The sequence below is a fragment of the Branchiostoma belcheri genome, unplaced genomic scaffold, assembly GCF_001625305.1.
Source record: "Branchiostoma belcheri isolate BF01 breed outbred unplaced genomic scaffold, Haploidv18h27 scaffold55, whole genome shotgun sequence".
NCBI lineage: Eukaryota > Metazoa > Chordata > Leptocardii > Amphioxiformes > Branchiostomatidae > Branchiostoma > Branchiostoma belcheri.
In genome coordinates, this window is record NW_017804187.1 from 1,462,463 (window position 1) to 1,479,787 (window position 17,325).

At 42.0% G+C, this 17,325-nt stretch overlaps 1 protein-coding gene across 1 annotated transcript; it reads left to right on the forward strand.

The window, feature by feature from the left end:
- Positions 1-2,401: 2,401 nt before the first annotated feature.
- LOC109481312 lies at positions 2,402-16,858 on the forward strand. Its single transcript, XM_019783844.1, has 5 exons — positions 2,402-3,106; positions 11,537-11,661; positions 11,851-11,957; positions 12,155-12,288; positions 16,847-16,858. Exons 1-5 carry the CDS (start codon positions 2,402-2,404, stop codon positions 16,856-16,858), a joined length of 1,083 nt encoding a protein of 360 aa, XP_019639403.1.
- The last annotated feature ends 467 nt before the right edge of the window (positions 16,859-17,325 follow it).

The following is a 17,325-nucleotide window of genomic DNA, read 5'->3' on the forward strand; positions in this document are numbered from 1 at the left end:
AAATACATTCATATAACTATGGTCACACATGAGTCTAAATCCCTTCTACTATAAAATTGCAACATTATGTAACGTTAACGCAACAGGCTTGCACTATATAAGAACCCAATAAATTCGGCTAACGTAAACTACCAGGCCCCATTCTGTCCCTGACTACCGTGGTGGTAACATGGGCACAGGGCTCTTGAAGACACTTTGTGTTTGTAACATATTGAAGACAGATAAGGAATTTATGTACATGTACAGTCTGTTTTACAGAAAGAAGATAGCCTCACCTTACCCAGAATATAGTAATTACACCACTGTACTGTTTTGCCAAGGTTTGGTGGTGTTATAGATTGGCCGGCAGTTACTTGAACAGTTCTAACAGAGATCCAGTCTACATGTATACTAGTGCTGCTTTCTCATACTACCAAATTGACACCACAATTGCAACCCATATTTCTAGACTCACTTACTATCCAAGCTAATTCAGTTGTGAGGTTGCTATTTTAGATATCTATAATTAGAGGCTTTGATGAAATGTTGACAAGACAGTTTGAAAAATTGAAATTTGACCACAAGGTTGGTTTTCCAGAAACTGAAAGTTGCAGATAGTATTTTCTTGATTTATGTGACTCAGTTACAGCTATCCCGATCATTCTGCATGGTTTGATATTGTTAGTTTGAAAACCAGTATAGAAAAAACATTTGAATTTGTTCAAAAAGAGTGACAGTTATTATGCTAATCTGTCCCTGCCATTGTTTTCGGTGGCTGGACCGTCTAGGATGTTTATAAGTTTATGTGGTTATGGGGGTCAATTCACTATTCAAGCTGCTGGAGAAGCCACAGTGGGGAGTACTTCCTTATTGCGTCGCCCTGGGTACCGAATCCTCCAGTTTAACATGGTGAGAGACGTCAAATCAGGTCATTGGCCAGGTCAGAGGTCAGTGTTTGGAGGAAGAGGAAACCTAGCAAAAACTTAGTGTTTTCCTTCGGTAAACATAAAAATGAAACAAGTGTGACCTTTCACCCGGGTAACATCCCGCTTGGGCAATCCCCGTTCCCAGACACCCCCGCGCGGTACGACAGGTGTGACCTCACCTGGGGACTTCCGGTTTCACCTGTACTAGTTACCTGCTCCGTTCTACCAACCGATCGGTACAATATGTAGCCGTTAAAGAGTTTTCACACGACCAGCAGCATTATTTCTCACCCTCAGTAGTTCCAGGGACAAAGAATTGCATGCAAAGTACAAGCAAATAATTGCATGTAAGTAACCCGTCACATATTTACAGTTGTAGTTTTTGTGTTAAGTACTATAACTGCGTATCACGAATCAAAGACTGTTGTCGATATGGGGGTTTCCAACACTCCACGACAGACGCCTATAAGCGGAACAACTGAGGTTTCGCGCACACTTGCACCAGGCGCGAAGTGAGTTTTTACTCAGTTGTACCTGTAACGTTACTTGTACTAGTTGTAGCCTGACTGAAGAGTTTCCATCCGATCAAGACTAGTCTGATCGGATGTATTGCTATGTATTGAACGTTAGCAGTACCGAGGACAACGCGAACCCGATAAGACTGAAGTCATGATGTAACCCACGTTCAGTACATGTTTATGCTAAACAAAGTACTACAACTGTGTCAATCGTATCATAAGAATTACCAACATGGGGGACTGTCTCCTAACAACACATTGCAATGATAAGACTGTTCTCGATACGAGGATTACTAAGTACGCAACAAACCCAACCACGACAGCCTGGGGTTTAAATTTCTGAAGGCCATTGTTTTAGGGGTACTGTGAGTGTGTGCGTAGATCTGACAAAGGAAACACTGTAACTATGGAAACAACTGTACGTGCTAGTGGGGTTGTTGGTATGGGAGTGGCAGGTAAGGTATGTCCGTGAATAGGTGTTTGTTTCGCATGACCTGTACGCGGTAAACAAGATTTAACACAAAAGTGTTGTAGTGGAAGTATAGACTGCGTAAGACCAAATACCCACCGGGAAGGACCCCTACTCCTTACAACAAGTGTGACGGAATCTTTAACGTGATCAAGGCGGGTTCTCCTCAAACAAGGGGACCTACAGATTAACGTCCTATCCCAGAGAACGTTAGTCTGGGTAGTTAGCGACATTAGAAAACTACGGAATATGGCACCCAGGCCAAGAGAACGTTCCATAAATTCTACACGGTGGATTCATTTTATGTATCCCCTGGAACTTAGCCAACAGTTGGTGTTGAAACCAAGGTGAAGCCTATTAAATAGGTACATATACCAATACAATCATGTAAATTCCGGTTATCCCTGAATACTACATGTATATTTCACGCAAAAAGTAAAAAAAAATGTCACATATTGTTTTATCCAATCTCTAAAGGTCGATCATTGGAGCAAAAATCAAAGAGGAAAATGTCTGACAACATGACCAGCCTGGCAGACAAGTTGCAGGACTTGGAGCTGTGCCTCAAGAGTCAGCATAGTCACAAAGTCGGGTATGGTCGGGCTCTGAGAGAAGCCATTCTTTCCATGGATCTCTTCATGGAGTTAGAAGTCCTAAAAAGTCTTGGAGACCTGCATCTACAGAAAGGTAAGCAGGGAAAGGATTCAGCAGAGTTTGACACGGTTGCTGCCCTGTATGCTGCTGCCTTTCTGCGCTGCAAAGAGCCAGACATGGGGGAAACACTTAGCCATCGAATTGACTACATGGAGAAACTCTGCAGACAACTGCTGCAGGGGTACACTCCACAGTATCAGTGGTTGTCACCAGACTACTGGGGCACTGCTGACAGTAATGTCTTAAGGGTGGCAGAAATTTGCAACAAATTAGACAAAAGGGTGGGTAAACTCTGGCAATCTGTTGAGGAGTCCTACACAGAAACATTAGTAACTGCAGTCGGCAAGGGTGACGTGTTCTTGGAGGTTGAGGTTCTCAAATCTCTTGGAGATTTCTACCTTGAGAAAGGCAGGAAAACATCCAAACTATCCCAGTTCTCCAAGGCGGCTGCCATGTACGGCAAGGCCCTGACCAGATGTGAGGATCTGGAGATGAAACAAACTCTGCACCATCGTGTCTTGTACATGGTGAAGATCTGGGGAGCAGTGAGAGCTAGAAGGGTGAGTGGGTTTGCTTTATTCCATGACTGGCACTGCCCACAACATGCAAAGACTTTTCTCACGACTTCAGGCCATCCAAAACTATGTGACCCGGGACAGAACACCCACATTACAGAAAGGCAGTGAACAACATTTCACCAAGTCAATATGAAGTTGCTAATTTGACAAGCGTAGTTATCAAAGTAAGTCCAATATTTAGACATGTAAAACGATATGTTTTTAGCAATCTTTGCACCATGCAACAAGTGTGCAATGAACACTGCAAAACTCATTTTGTATATATGTATATATACAAATACACATACACATACATATATACATATACATATATATACGAAATTTATTGACTATTTCAGCAATCATCACCAAACAAATCCAGACCAAGAGGAAGACGATTACCCACGAGGCGTCAGTTTGGGAACAACAAAAGACCCAATGTTACTCAGGGCAACCATCCAAGTCCAGACGTTGAAAGGTATGGAAGCCCCGATGGTCAACGTTGATTTAAGAAAAAAGTTGCATCCAACTGCCTGTCTGTATAGTGCGTGTACATAAGCATTTATCGAGGTACTGACTATGATATTTTGACTACCAAACAGGGGGTTTGTAAAGTGTGGTTTTTACTCTTTGAATTGCAGGTACAGATAATCTCTGAATTTAACTACGCACTTGATGAAGTATATTACTTGCTTTAAATAATCCAATAAAAATGTCTTGGTTGAAAGATTATTTACATGCAATCTCATTATCTTACAGCTCATACCAAGACCACCTACAGAAGGGCTGCAGGGCCCTGCAGACAGGAGACCTGGACACGGCAGAACAGCACTTCGCAGCTGCACTCAAATCTGTACATGTCAAATGTGAGTCTCACACCTTACCTTAGAAATCTTATCAAATGTATCTTTGTAGTAATATGGCCCATCTTATAATCTTGCTTCGCAAAATTAAACACATAATGCAATATACCTTATTGTTGTTGCAACAGAATGCCTTAATTGCAGGCATGCGGTATCTTTTGACAAGAGCATCCTCTTTAAACTGTAAGAAAGTGTTTTCATCTAATGGACAGTGAAATATTGGCACTTGTAAATTTAGAGTCAGTAAAATAGACGATTGAACAAAAGTTACAAGTTGTGATAACAGTAAAATAGACGATTGAAATTGATAACCAGTGAGAGCTTTATTCTGTACAGTTTCAAAATCTGACCAACACATCAAAGAAGCAGAGCCCCTCAACAGGTTAGGTGACGTCTACATGAAGAGAGGAATCCAGTCTAAAGACGGAGGAGACTTCACCAAGGCTGCAGCACTTTGTAATGCAGCACTGGTAAGGTCTAGGAGGGAAGACATTACGGAAGCTATCCAGGAAATAAGTCGATCATTTCTTAGGCATGTTCTGAATATTGAACAAAAGGTAGACATTGGTGATGCAGAGAATCACAGTTTGAAGTTAGAGGAACATAGAAATTTTGTAAAACAAGAGATTAAAAGAATTGAGCAAGAGGTAGACCCTTACAGTCTTGCTGATGACGACCCAAATATAAGGGAAGTAGAGAAAAGGAGAGCAGATGAAATCAGGGCATTGTTTGACTCGATTGCCCTCCAGCGAAAGCTGTTCATAGCTGGCCTTGTAGATGAATGTATGGAGGTGATGGGCCCCCCTCCCTGTAAGTATGCCATGATAGGCCTGGGGTCACAAGCCACAGGATTGGTGACACCATACTCTGATCTAGAGTTTGTCATTTTAGTTGAAGAGGAAAAAGAAAGCAATGTCAGGTATTTCCGTAACCTCACTCATTATCTGCATCTCAAAGTCATCAATTTGGGTGAAACCATTCTCCCAGCCATGGGGATTAAGTCGCTTAATGATTTCTATTCAAAAGACCCTGTAGACAACTGGTTCTATGATTCTGTAACACCGCGCGGGTTTGCGTTTGATGGCTCCATGCCACACGCATGCAAGACTCCTCTAGGTAGAGGAAGAAACAGCACATCTACAAGTGAACTCATTCGCACACCAAGGGAGATGACCAAAGTTCTAGAAGAAGACCTTACTTTTCATTTGAAGAAAGGATACCACCTTGCTAGTATCTTGGGGAATGTGTGTTTAATCACAGGAGAACAGAAGTTGGTTGATGTGTATATCGCTCTATGGACTCAGCAACTGCAAGAAAATCACGGAGGGATAATTCCTTGCGTATTAGCGCTAACACATTTTAGGGAAAATGTACAAATGTTTAAGAACGATGTGAAAACCGGTAGGTTAATGGATGTAAAAAAGGAAATGTATCGATTTTCAAGTCTTGCAGTGTCTTGTTTGGCGCTACTCCGTAACATACAACCGACCACCATCTGGGAAACTATTGAGAGCCTCAACAAGACTGGCGCCATCAGTTGTGAGAACGCACATCACTTGATAGTGATGGTGAGCATCTCAGCAGAACTGAGGCTGCGGACATACATGAGTAATGGAGGCCAGGTGGAAAGCATGTCAGCCTTGTCATCAATGTCGACAGATACACACATTGGGGAGACATTGAAGAAAGTGTTTTACTTTTCAAATGCCAAACAGCTCATGAGATACTATTACACAGAAAGGCCAACAAAGCACTTAATTTCACAGCTTGCCAACGGTAATTCCACAGAGGATTTATCAATTCTATTTGATGACTCCTCCAGCGTAAAAGCAATGGTATACAGAAGTCTGTGTGATTATGAAAACTATAAGACATGTGCAGAACAGGCACTACAGAGTTATACATCTAGATATGGTGAAGGGAATCCACATTATGACATTGCTGCGTCTCTAAACAACCTTGGTGATGCCTGGGGCAAACTTGGTGATGATAGAAAAGCCGCCAGTTATCACAAACAGTCACTAAAGATGTTCCAGAGTATCTATGGGGAGAACACCGAACATCCTGGCATTGCTACATCACTTCACACCTTGGGCAATGCCTGTAGAAAACTCGGTGATTACAGAAAGGCTGTCAGCTATTATGATCAGTCACTACAGATGTGTCGGAGTATCTATGGGGAGAACACCGAACATCCTGACATTGCCAGATTACTTCTCAACTTGGGCAATGCCTGTATTGAACTTGGAGATCACAAAAGTGCCGTTAGCTATTCTGAACAGTCACTACAGATGTATCGGAGTATCTACATGTATGGGGATAACACCGAACATCCTGACATTGCCGATTCGCTTAACAACTTGGGCGCGGTCTGTAGCGATCTCCTTGATTACAAAAAGGCCGTCAGATATTATGAACAGTCACTAAAGATGAAGCAGAGTATCTATGGAGAGAACACCGAACATCCGGACATTGCCGAATCACTTCATAACTTGGGCGTAGCCTGTAGGGAACTCGGTGATTACAGAAAGGCCTTCCGCTATCATGAACAGTCACTACAGATGATGTGGAGTATCTATGGGGAGAACACTGAACATCCTGATATTGCCGACTCACTAAACAACTTGGGCACGGCCTGTAGCAAACTTGGTGATTACAAAAAGGCTGTCAGCTATTATGAACAGTCACTAAAGATGAAGCAGAGTATCTATGGAGAGAACACCGAACATCCTGACATCGCCAGATTCCTTAACAACTTGGGCAATGCCTGTATGGAACTTGGTGATTACAGAAAGGCCGCCAGTTATTATGAACAGTCACTACAGATGAAGCAGAGTATCTATGGGGAGAACACCGAACATCCTGACATTGCCAGATCGCTTAATAACTTGGGCAATGCCTGTATGGGACTTGGTGATTACAGAAAGGCCGTCAGCTATTTTGAACAGTCCCTACAGACGAAACAGATCATATTTGGGAAGAACACCGAACATCCTGACATTGCCGCATCACTTAACAACTTGGGCACGGTTTGTAAGGAACTTGGTGATTACAAAAAGGCCGTCCGCTATCATGAACAGTCACTAAAGATGAGACAGAGTATCTATGGGAAGAACACCGAACATCCTGACATTGCCGACTCACTTAATAACTTGGGCACGGTTTGTAAGGAACTTGGTGATTACAAAAAGGCCGTCCGCTATCATGAACAGTCACTACAGATGAGACAGAGTATCTATGGGAAGGACACTGCACATCCTGACATTGTATCTTCATTAAACAACTTGGCTGTCACTTGGGCCAACCTTGGTGATCACAGAAAGGCTGTCAACTATCGTGATCGGGCAAGGAGGATGAGACAGATTATTCAAGAAAGAAATAAAGCACAATCTGACACTGTTGGAACCTAACGATATTACAATGACCACGAAAAGGCAATTGCCTGTCCAGACACTGCTTAAATTAAAATTGCAATGATACTGAGCCCAGAAACAACAGACATATAATAATTCAAGCTTACATTGTTCACTCAAAACGGTTTACACTTGACTAAATGTGTGCAACTGCCTACGGAAAACAATTGCCAATGATACCGGTTTCTATTTTACCATTGTATGTCCGGATCCCTTTCTTTCCTTTTGCCCACCATGCGTCTTGTTTCTATGTTGTCCAATAAAAATAATGATAGTGATAAATACACCCTCTCTATGTCCGCTGAGATCAGAATTTGGTGTCAACATCTTGTTATACCCTACATGTTATCAGATGTGTGTATGGCATAGTGAAAGATTATGCCATCGTCCCTGTATCTTGGCGTGTATTTCCATTAGTCTGCTGTTAATGGAGCAATTATCATAAATTGATCATTGAGAGCTTCATACATTGTTGTGAACCCGTCTCTATTATAGAGGTAACTGTTGAGTATATCACATACATGTAGATTGCATGTATAGATCTACATGTACTGCATATGTCAATGATCTAGAGGGAGCTGCTTGGAAGTGCTATAACTGGAAAATGCTAGATAGTAGAAAAGCATACAATCACGCATTTTTAAAACCGAATTTAACGTCATTTTTCCCCAACCGGGGGTTAGACGTGCTTGCACCAGGTACAAGTTTTTTTTTTTTGAAGCAAGATTTTTATGGCTGGATTCTCTTCCTAACGCCCTATGTATTACAAAGATATGTACCATAAAGATAAAATACTAAGCCACATCCGAAGTCAACAGAAAACTCCCCAGGCACATAGATAGTCTGCTACTGAGACTGAACTGCCAGACATTTATGTGTATCATAAGGAAGTGTGTTTGCAGGAAAAGATGATATTCTGTAGGGTTGTATGGACAGGGATAAGATATACATAGCTTATATAGACTATAGGGATAGAAGATGGCTTTTCTGGGTCTTTAGAAATGTTAATATATGCGTACATGTACAAAAAAAGTATACACCCAATCGAATCTTGTGATAACAAGGAAATAAAAGCTGGAAATGACATTTTGTTTGTGCTGTATCTGAATATTTTATTCACTTATATATACAAACAAGACACATTGTACTCACTACCCACAAATTGTACCTTTACAGAAATGAAACAGTCTTGTACCTTAAAATTGACTTTTGATTTAACCTATTTTGAGAAGAACGTTATTCCATTGTATCTGGCAACTGACGACAAAAGCACTACTTTTTACTGCAATCAAGAACGTTCTTTCTATTTTATACCTCTTTGCTGGGATTCATGGGGATATAGCCTCATTGGCCTACTCTCCAAGCAGAGGTTGGTTGGGAAGACTGGTAACGTTAACTTTCTATAACGTTACATGCCCCCCCCCCCTTCTGTGGCTACCCCGCAAGAAGATGTAGGACTCGGGAGCTATGTTCCAGGTATTCAGGGTAGGAGAATGAAGAGACCACACGTCACCAGAATGCTTGCAATAATACAAAAGTTTCTAGGTGGCGCTGTTATACTTTCAACGGCGCTACACAATACTAGTATTTTCAGGGCTTTTAGGTCGCCCTGGGCTGAAACGTTTATATGCAAACAAGGACATTATCTTCCATGTAACTATGCTATTACACGTATATCATGCAGGTAAAGAAGTAAAGGTAGTCCAATAGTCCACTGTGGCTAGGGCGGTAACTTGGAAAGTGGAGCCCATCCCTCTCCCTCCACGGCCTCCCCAACAAGAGTCAGCTAGGTGCCCATTTTACACTGGGTGGAGTGAGAAAAGTCGTGTAATATACAGAAAACTGAGCAGTCTCTAACCGAACCTAAATACAGACTTTAAAGTCGAGTGAAGAAAAAGTGCAAGGTGCGTTTCCCATGGACGCAGAATTTGGCCCTCTATAGATTCGAAGCCAGAATTGTTGATCATTGACCCTGTCAATGATCAACAACATGACGCCCTCACGTGGTAGAACAGGTGTGACCTCACCCGGGGACTTTCACCTGCTAATCACCTGTACCAGTCACGAGGTGGGACCGTTACTTAGAAATAAAGACTGAGAGTTTCCACACGATCAACACCACTTAGAAGCCACACTGAGCAGTTCCGGGGACAAGGTGGACCCGTTAAGAATTGCAGTAAGTAACCCGTCCCATATGTACAGTTGTTAAGTGTTTATGAAACGGCTTAGTAAGTAATATACGAGGTAACTGCGTATCATGAATCAAAGACTGTTCTCGATATGGGGTCACGTTCCAACAGTTTTAAGGCCTTTTCTTAAAGGCTTTAATGGCCTTTATTAGGCGCGGTCAATTACAAGAAATCTTTGTTGTGTGGTAGTATGACTATAACTGTAATGTTTTGATTTGAGGCTGGTTAATGATATGGCCCAATAATTACGATACTCTATTAAGGTAGTGTGAACCAAGTCACGAAACTGTTACGTCATATGGGAAGGTCCCGTGGCTAGTATTAGACTGGATGGGTGCCAGACTGTTGCCAGGGTCCGTTACTAAAGTACAGTGTATAATATGCGAAGTATCAGGCTAGCTCCACGGCTCAAGGGCTAGCCTGGGTACCAGACTGTTGCCAGGGTCGAGCACTAAAGTATACAGGCTAGCAGCCGCTAGCTCCTTGGCTCCAGGGCTAGCCTGGGTGCCAGACTTTTGCCAGGGTCAGTATACAGGCTAGCTCCTCGGCTCCAGGGCTAGCCTGGGTGCCAGACTGTTGACAGGGCCAGTGGTGCCAATATACAGGCTAGGTACTCGGCTCCAGGGCTAGCCTGGGTGCCAGACTGTTGCCAGGGCCTGTATACAGGCTAGCTCCTCGACTCCAGGGCTAGCCTGAGTACCAGACTGTTGCCAGGGCTCCTCGGCTCCAGGGTTGATTTTATCTATCACTTGGGAATTTGCCACTAGTTGATATTAAAATGAGATGGCTATGTATTTATATCGTCATGTAGGATGTCCATGAATACGATATTTCACACAAAAAACAAAATGTCCAAAATTGCCGAATTCTCCTTTCTCTAAAGGTTGATCTTTGGAGGAAAACCCAAATAGGAAGATGTCTGACATGAATATGACCAGCCTGGCAGACAAGTTGCAGGACTTGGAGTTGTGCCTCAAGAGTCAGCATAGTCACGGAGTCGGGTATAGTCGGGCACTGAGAGAAGCCATTCTTTCCATGGATCTCAGTATGGAGTTAGAAGTCCTAAAAAGTCTTGGAGACCTGCATCTTCAGAAAGGCAAGCAAAGTAAAGATTCGGCAGAGTTTGACAAGGCTGCTTCCCTTTATGCTGCTGCCTTTCTGCGCTGCAAAGATCCAGACATGGGGGAAACACTTAGTCATCGAATTGACTACATGCAGAAACTTTGCAGACAGCTGCTGCAGGGGTACACTCCACAGTATCAGTCACCAGACTACTGGGGCACTGCTGACAGTAATGTCTTAAGGGTGGCAGAAATTTGCAACAAATTAGACAAAAGGGTCGGTAAACTCTGGCAGTCTGTTGAGGAGGCGTACACAGAAACATTAGTGGCTGCAATCGGAAAGGGTGACGTGTTCTTGGAGGTTGAGGTTCTCAAATCTCTAGGAGATTTTTACCTTGAGAAAAGCAAGAAAACATCCAAACTATCCCAGTTCTCCAAGGCAGCTGCGATGTACGGCAAAGCCCTGACTAGATGTGAGGATCCGGAGACGAAAAAGACTCTGCACCATCGTGTCTTGTACATGGTGAAGATCTGGGGAGCAGTGAGAGCTAGAAGGGTGAGTAATTTTGCCTAATTTGCCATGACTGGCACTGCCCACAACATGCAAAGACTTTTCTCACGACTACAGGCCCTTAAACAGTGTATGACCCGAGCCAGAACACCCACATTACAAAAAAGCAGTGAACAACATTTCACCAAGTCAACCAAATCAATATTAAGTTGCTAATTTGACAAGCGTACATGTAGTTACCAAAGGTCCAATGTAGACATGTAAAACGATATGTTTGTAGCAATCTTTGCACCATGCAACGAGTGTGCAATGAACACATTTTGTATATATGTATATGCACAGATGCACATACATATATATATATATATGATATACGAAATTCGTGGACTATTTCAGAAATCATCATCAAAGAAATCAAGAACAAGAGGAAGAGCAAGACCCACGAGGCATCAGTTTGGGAACATCAAAAGACCTGATGTTACTCAGGGCAACCATCCACGTCCAGACGTAAACATTAAAAGGTAGGGACGCCTTACTACAAACTTTACCAAAGTCAGTTTAAGAAGAGTCTGTATGTGAATTGGTATCAAAGTACTGTTAAGTTATTAGGTTACTGCTTACATGAAGGAACGTACTTAAAAAATTGAAAATTAAAAAAAAAAGCTTTATATTGGTTGACATATTATCTATATGTAATCCCCTTGTTACAGCTCATACCAAGACCACCTACAGGAGGGCTGCAGGGCCCTGCAGATAGGAGACCTGGACACGGCAGAACAACACTTTGCAACTGCACTTAAATCTGTACATGTCAAATGTAAGTCTCAGATCTTAAGGGTTCAAAATTCTCTTAAGTAATATGGACCATCTTATAAATGTGCTAAAGCTGTGCAAAATTAGTAATGCAATGTTCCACATCAATCTTGTTGCTATAGAGCGCTTTTGGCAATATCATCGTTAAACTGCTTCAAAAGCACAATATATTTTAAACATTGTGAATTTTATTCTCTGCAGTTTCAAAGTCTGACCAACACATCAAAGAAGCAGAGCCCCTCTACAAGTTAGGCGACGTCTACCTGAAGAGAGGAATCCAGTCTAAAGATGGAGGAGACTTCACCAAGGCTGCAGCACTCTGTAATGCAGCACTGGTAAGGTCTAGGAGGAACGACATTAAGGAAGCTATCCAGGAAATAAGTCGATCATTCCTTAGGCATGTTCTGAATATTGAACAAATGGTAGACATTGGTGATGCAGAGAAACACAAGTTGAAGTTAGAGGAACAGAGAGACGTTGTAAAACAAGAGATCAAAAGAATTGAACAAGAGGTAGATCCTTACAGTCTTGCCGATGACGACCCAAAGATAAGGGAAGTAGAGAAAAGGAGGGCAGATGAAATCAGGGCATTGTTTGACACGATTGTCGATCAGCGAAAAATGTTCGTAGCTGGCCTTGTAGATGAATGTATGAAGGTAATGGGCCCCCCTCCCTGTAAGTACGCCATGATAGGAATGGGTTCACAAGCCACAGGATTGGTAACACCATACTCTGATCTAGAGTTTGCCATTTTAGTTGAAGAGGAAAAAGAAAGCAATGTCAGGTATTTCCGCAACCTCACTCATTATCTGCATCTCAAAGTCATCAATTTGGGAGAAACCATTCTCCCAGCCATGGGGACCAAGTCGCTTAATGATTTCTACTCAAAAGACCCACTAGACAACTGGTTCTATGACTCCGTAACACCACGCGGGTTTGCATTTGACGGCTCCATGCCACACGCCTGCAAGACTCCTCTAGGCAGAGGAAGAAACAGCACATCTACAAGTGAGCTCATTCGCACACCAAGGGAGATGACCAAAGTACTCGAAAAAGACCTTACTTTCCATTTGAAGAAAGGATACCACCTTGCTAGCATATTGGGAAATGTGTGTTTAATCACAGGAGAACAGGAGTTGGTTGATGTGTATATCGCTCTATGGACTCAGCAAATGCATCGCCGTGATGAAATTCATTTCTTATTAGCAATGATTGATCTTAGGGAAAACGCAGCAATGTTTGAAATCGAAGTTAGAACTGATAGATTGATTGATGTAAAGAAGCAAATGTATCGATTTTCAAGTCTTGCAGTGTCTTGTTTGGCGCTACTCCGTAACATACAACCGACCACGATCTGGAAAACTATTGAGAATCTCAACAAGAATGGCGTCATCAATAGCGAGAATGCACATCATTTGATGGTGATGGTGAGCATCTCAGCAGAACTAAGGCTGCGGACATACATAAGTAATGGAGGCCAGGTGGAAAGCATGTCAGCCTTGTCATCCATGTCGACAGACACGCACATTGGGGAGACATTAAAGAAAGTGTTTTACTTTTCAAATGTCAAACAGCTCATGAGATACTATTACACAGAAAGGCCAACAAAACACTTTATTTCACAGCTTGCCAACGGCCAGTCAACAGACGAATCATCAATTCTATTTGATGACTCTTCCCGCGTAAAAGCAGTGGTGTACAGAAGTCTCTGTGATTTTGAAAACTATAAAACATGTGTAGAACAAGCGCTACAGTGTGATAGATCTAGATATGGTGAAGGGAATCCACATTCTGACATTGCTGTCTCTCTTAACAACCTTGGTGATGCCTGGGACGAACTTGGTGATCATAGAAAAGCTGTCAGCTATTTTGAACAGTCCCTAAAGATGAATCAGAGTATGTATGGGGAGAACACCGAACATCCTGACATTGCCAGATCACTTAGCAGTTTGGGCGGGGCATGTAGCAAACTCGGTGATGACAGAAGGGCCGTCAGTTATTTTGAACAGTCACTACAGATGATGAAGGTTATCTATGGGGAGAACACTGAACATCCTCACATTGCCAACTCACTTAACAGCTTGGGCGCAGGCTGTAGCAAACTCGGTGAATACAGAAAAGCTGTCAGCTATTTTGAACAGTCCCTAAAGATGAATCAGAGTATCTATGGGAAGAACACCGAACATCCTGACATTGCCGACACACTTCACAACCTGGGCGCGGCCTGTAGCGAACACGGTGATTACAGAAAGGCTGTCAGCTATCATGAACAGTCACTACAGATGATGAAGGCTATCTATGGGGAGAACACCGGACATCCTGACATTGCCAACTCACTTAACAGCTTGGGCGCGGCCTGTAGCGAACTCGGTGATTACAGAAAAGCTGTCAGCTATTTTGAACAGTCCCTAAAGATGAATCAGAGTATCTATGGGAAGAACACCGAACATCCTGACATTGCCAACTCACTTAACAACTTGGGCGTGTCCTGTATGGAACTTGGAGATCACAAAGCTGCCTTCAGCTATTATGAACAGTCACTACAGATGAAGTGGAGTATCTATGGGAAGAACACCGAACATCCTGACATTGCCAACTCACTTAACAACTTGGGCGTGTCCTGTATGGAACTTGGAGATCACAAAGCTGCCTTCAGCTATCATGAACAGTCACTACAGATGAAGTGGAGTATCTATGGGAAGAACACCGAACATCCTGACATTGCCGACTCACTTAATAACTTGGGCTCGGCCTGTAGCAAACTCAGTGATCACAGAAAGGCTGTCAGCTATTATGAACAGTCACTACAGATGAAGCAGAGTATCTATGGAGAGAACACCGAACATCCTGACATTGCCACATCACTTAATAACTTGGGCGGGGCCTGTAGCGAACTCGGTGATTACAAAAAGGCCGTCAGCTATTTTGAACAGTCATTACAGATGAAAGAGAGTATCTATGGGGAGAGTAATGCACATCCTGACATTGTAACGTTACTCCACAACTTGGCTGTCACTTGGGGCTACCTTGGTGATCACAGAAAGGCTGAAAACTATCGTGATCGGGCAAGGAGGATGACACAGATTATCCAAGAAAGAAACAAAGCACAATCTGACACTGGTGGAACCTAACGATATTCACCATGAAAAGGCAATTGCCTGTCCAAACAGACACTGCATTTTGAATATTAAAAAGACAATAATAGTGAGCCCAGAAACAACAGACATATAATAACTCAATCTTACATGTTCACTCAAAACTGTTTATATTTGATTAAATATTAATGTGTGCAACTAATCACGGAAAACAATTCTTTTTCAAAACATTATGATCTTACTTTTACATGTTATTTTTTATATTGCCCATTTATTGATCTGTTACGTGCTGTTTTGTCACTTGTTTTTTTATTTCTATTTTACCATTGTATGTCTATTTCTTTCCTTTTGCCCACCACTGCGTCTTGTTTCTATGTTGTCCAATAAAATAATGATAGTGATAAATACACCCTCTCTATGTCCGCTGAGATCAGAATATGGTGTCAACATCTTGTTATACCCTACATGTTATCAGATGTGTGTATGGCATAGTGAAAGATTATGCCATCGAATAGTTCGTGTATTTCCATTATTATAATCTGCTGTAAAGGGAGCAATTCTTGCAAAGATTACAATTGATCATGGAAGCTTCATACAATGTTGTGAACCAGTATCTATTATAGAGATAACTGTTGAGTATATCACATACATGTATATTGTGTATATAGACCTACATGTACTGAATATGTCAATGAGGGAGGTGCTTGGAAGTGCTATAACTGGAAAATGTTAGATAGCAGAATAGCATACAATCATGCATATGTATTACAAAGATAAGTACCATACAGATAAAATACTGAGCCACATGCGATTGAGTCACCAGAATACTCCCCAGGTGCATAGATAGTCTGCTGATGAGACTGAACTGCCAAAGAATGTACTACTAGACATTTATGTGTATCATAAGGAAGTGTGTTTGCAGGAATAGATTATATTCTGTAGGGTTGTAGTGACAGGGATAAGATATCTATTTATTTTTATTTTATTCACATGGATTTTTGAGCATTGGATAGGAAGCACTTGTTGTGCTTATGTGAATCCGCTGCTCATAAAACATAATACAAATGTAGACATAAAGATGACATAAAGTATAACATAAACATAAAATGAAAGTGGCTGGCGCACCAATACCTATAGCATAACATAAAAGTAAAAAAGTATACACCCAATCAAAGCTTGTGATAACAGGGAAATAAAAGCTGGAAATGACATTTTGTTTGTGCTGTATCTGAATATTTTATTCACTTATATACAAACAAGACACATTGTACTCACTACCCACAAATTGTACCTTTACAGAAATGAAACAGTCTTGTACCTTAAAATTGACTTTTGATTAAACCTGTTTTGAGAAGAACGTTATTCCATTGTGTCTGGCAACAGACTACAAAAGCACTACTTTTTACTGCAATCAAGAACGTTCTTTCTATTTTATACCTCTTTGCTGGGATTCATGGGGATATAGCCTCATTGGCCTACTCTCCAAGCAGAGGTTGGTTGGGAAGACTGGTAACGTTAACTTTCTATAACGTTACATGCCCCCCCCCCCCTTCTGTGGCTACCCCGCAAGAAGATATAGGACTCGGAAGCTATGTTCCAGGTATTCAGGGTAGGAGAATGAAGAGACCACACGTCACCAGAATGCTTGCAATAATACAAAAGTTGCTAGGTGGCGCTGTTATACTTTCAACGGCTAGACAATATTTTCAAGGCTTTTAGGTCGCCCTGGCCTGAAACGTCTATATGCAACCAAGGACATTATCTTTTATGTAATTATGCTATTACACGTATTATGCAGGTAAAGGAGTAAAAGTAGTCCAATGGCCTTTTTGAGGCGGCAGGTTGTTAGTAGTTAGCCTCTACCAGGCTTCGGGATGCGGCTGGAAAGAGTAGAGAGCGCCCAAAAAAAGATAACATGCCCTTTTGCCGCAAAATGTCCAGCAGACAAACTCCCCTGGCATGTTATCTTCAAGTTGTGTAAGCAGATTGACATGTAAGTTTTTTTATCAAACGCTTTGCATGCAAAGTAAGTTATTCAGAACCATAGCGTAAGTTACCCAAGAAACAGAACCACACGTTGTAATGAGCACTACTCATATATTTAATCTACACAGTAATTCTGACAATTTCACTGTCGCTGGATGGCACGTTTCTTTTACTTAACAATTTCAAGCACCCAACGACAAGTAAATGATGTCAATGAGGCTACAACTTTGTTCTAGAGGAGTATAAATATAACGTCCTTGTTGACAGCCGGCCGATGGGCATCCTCCGATG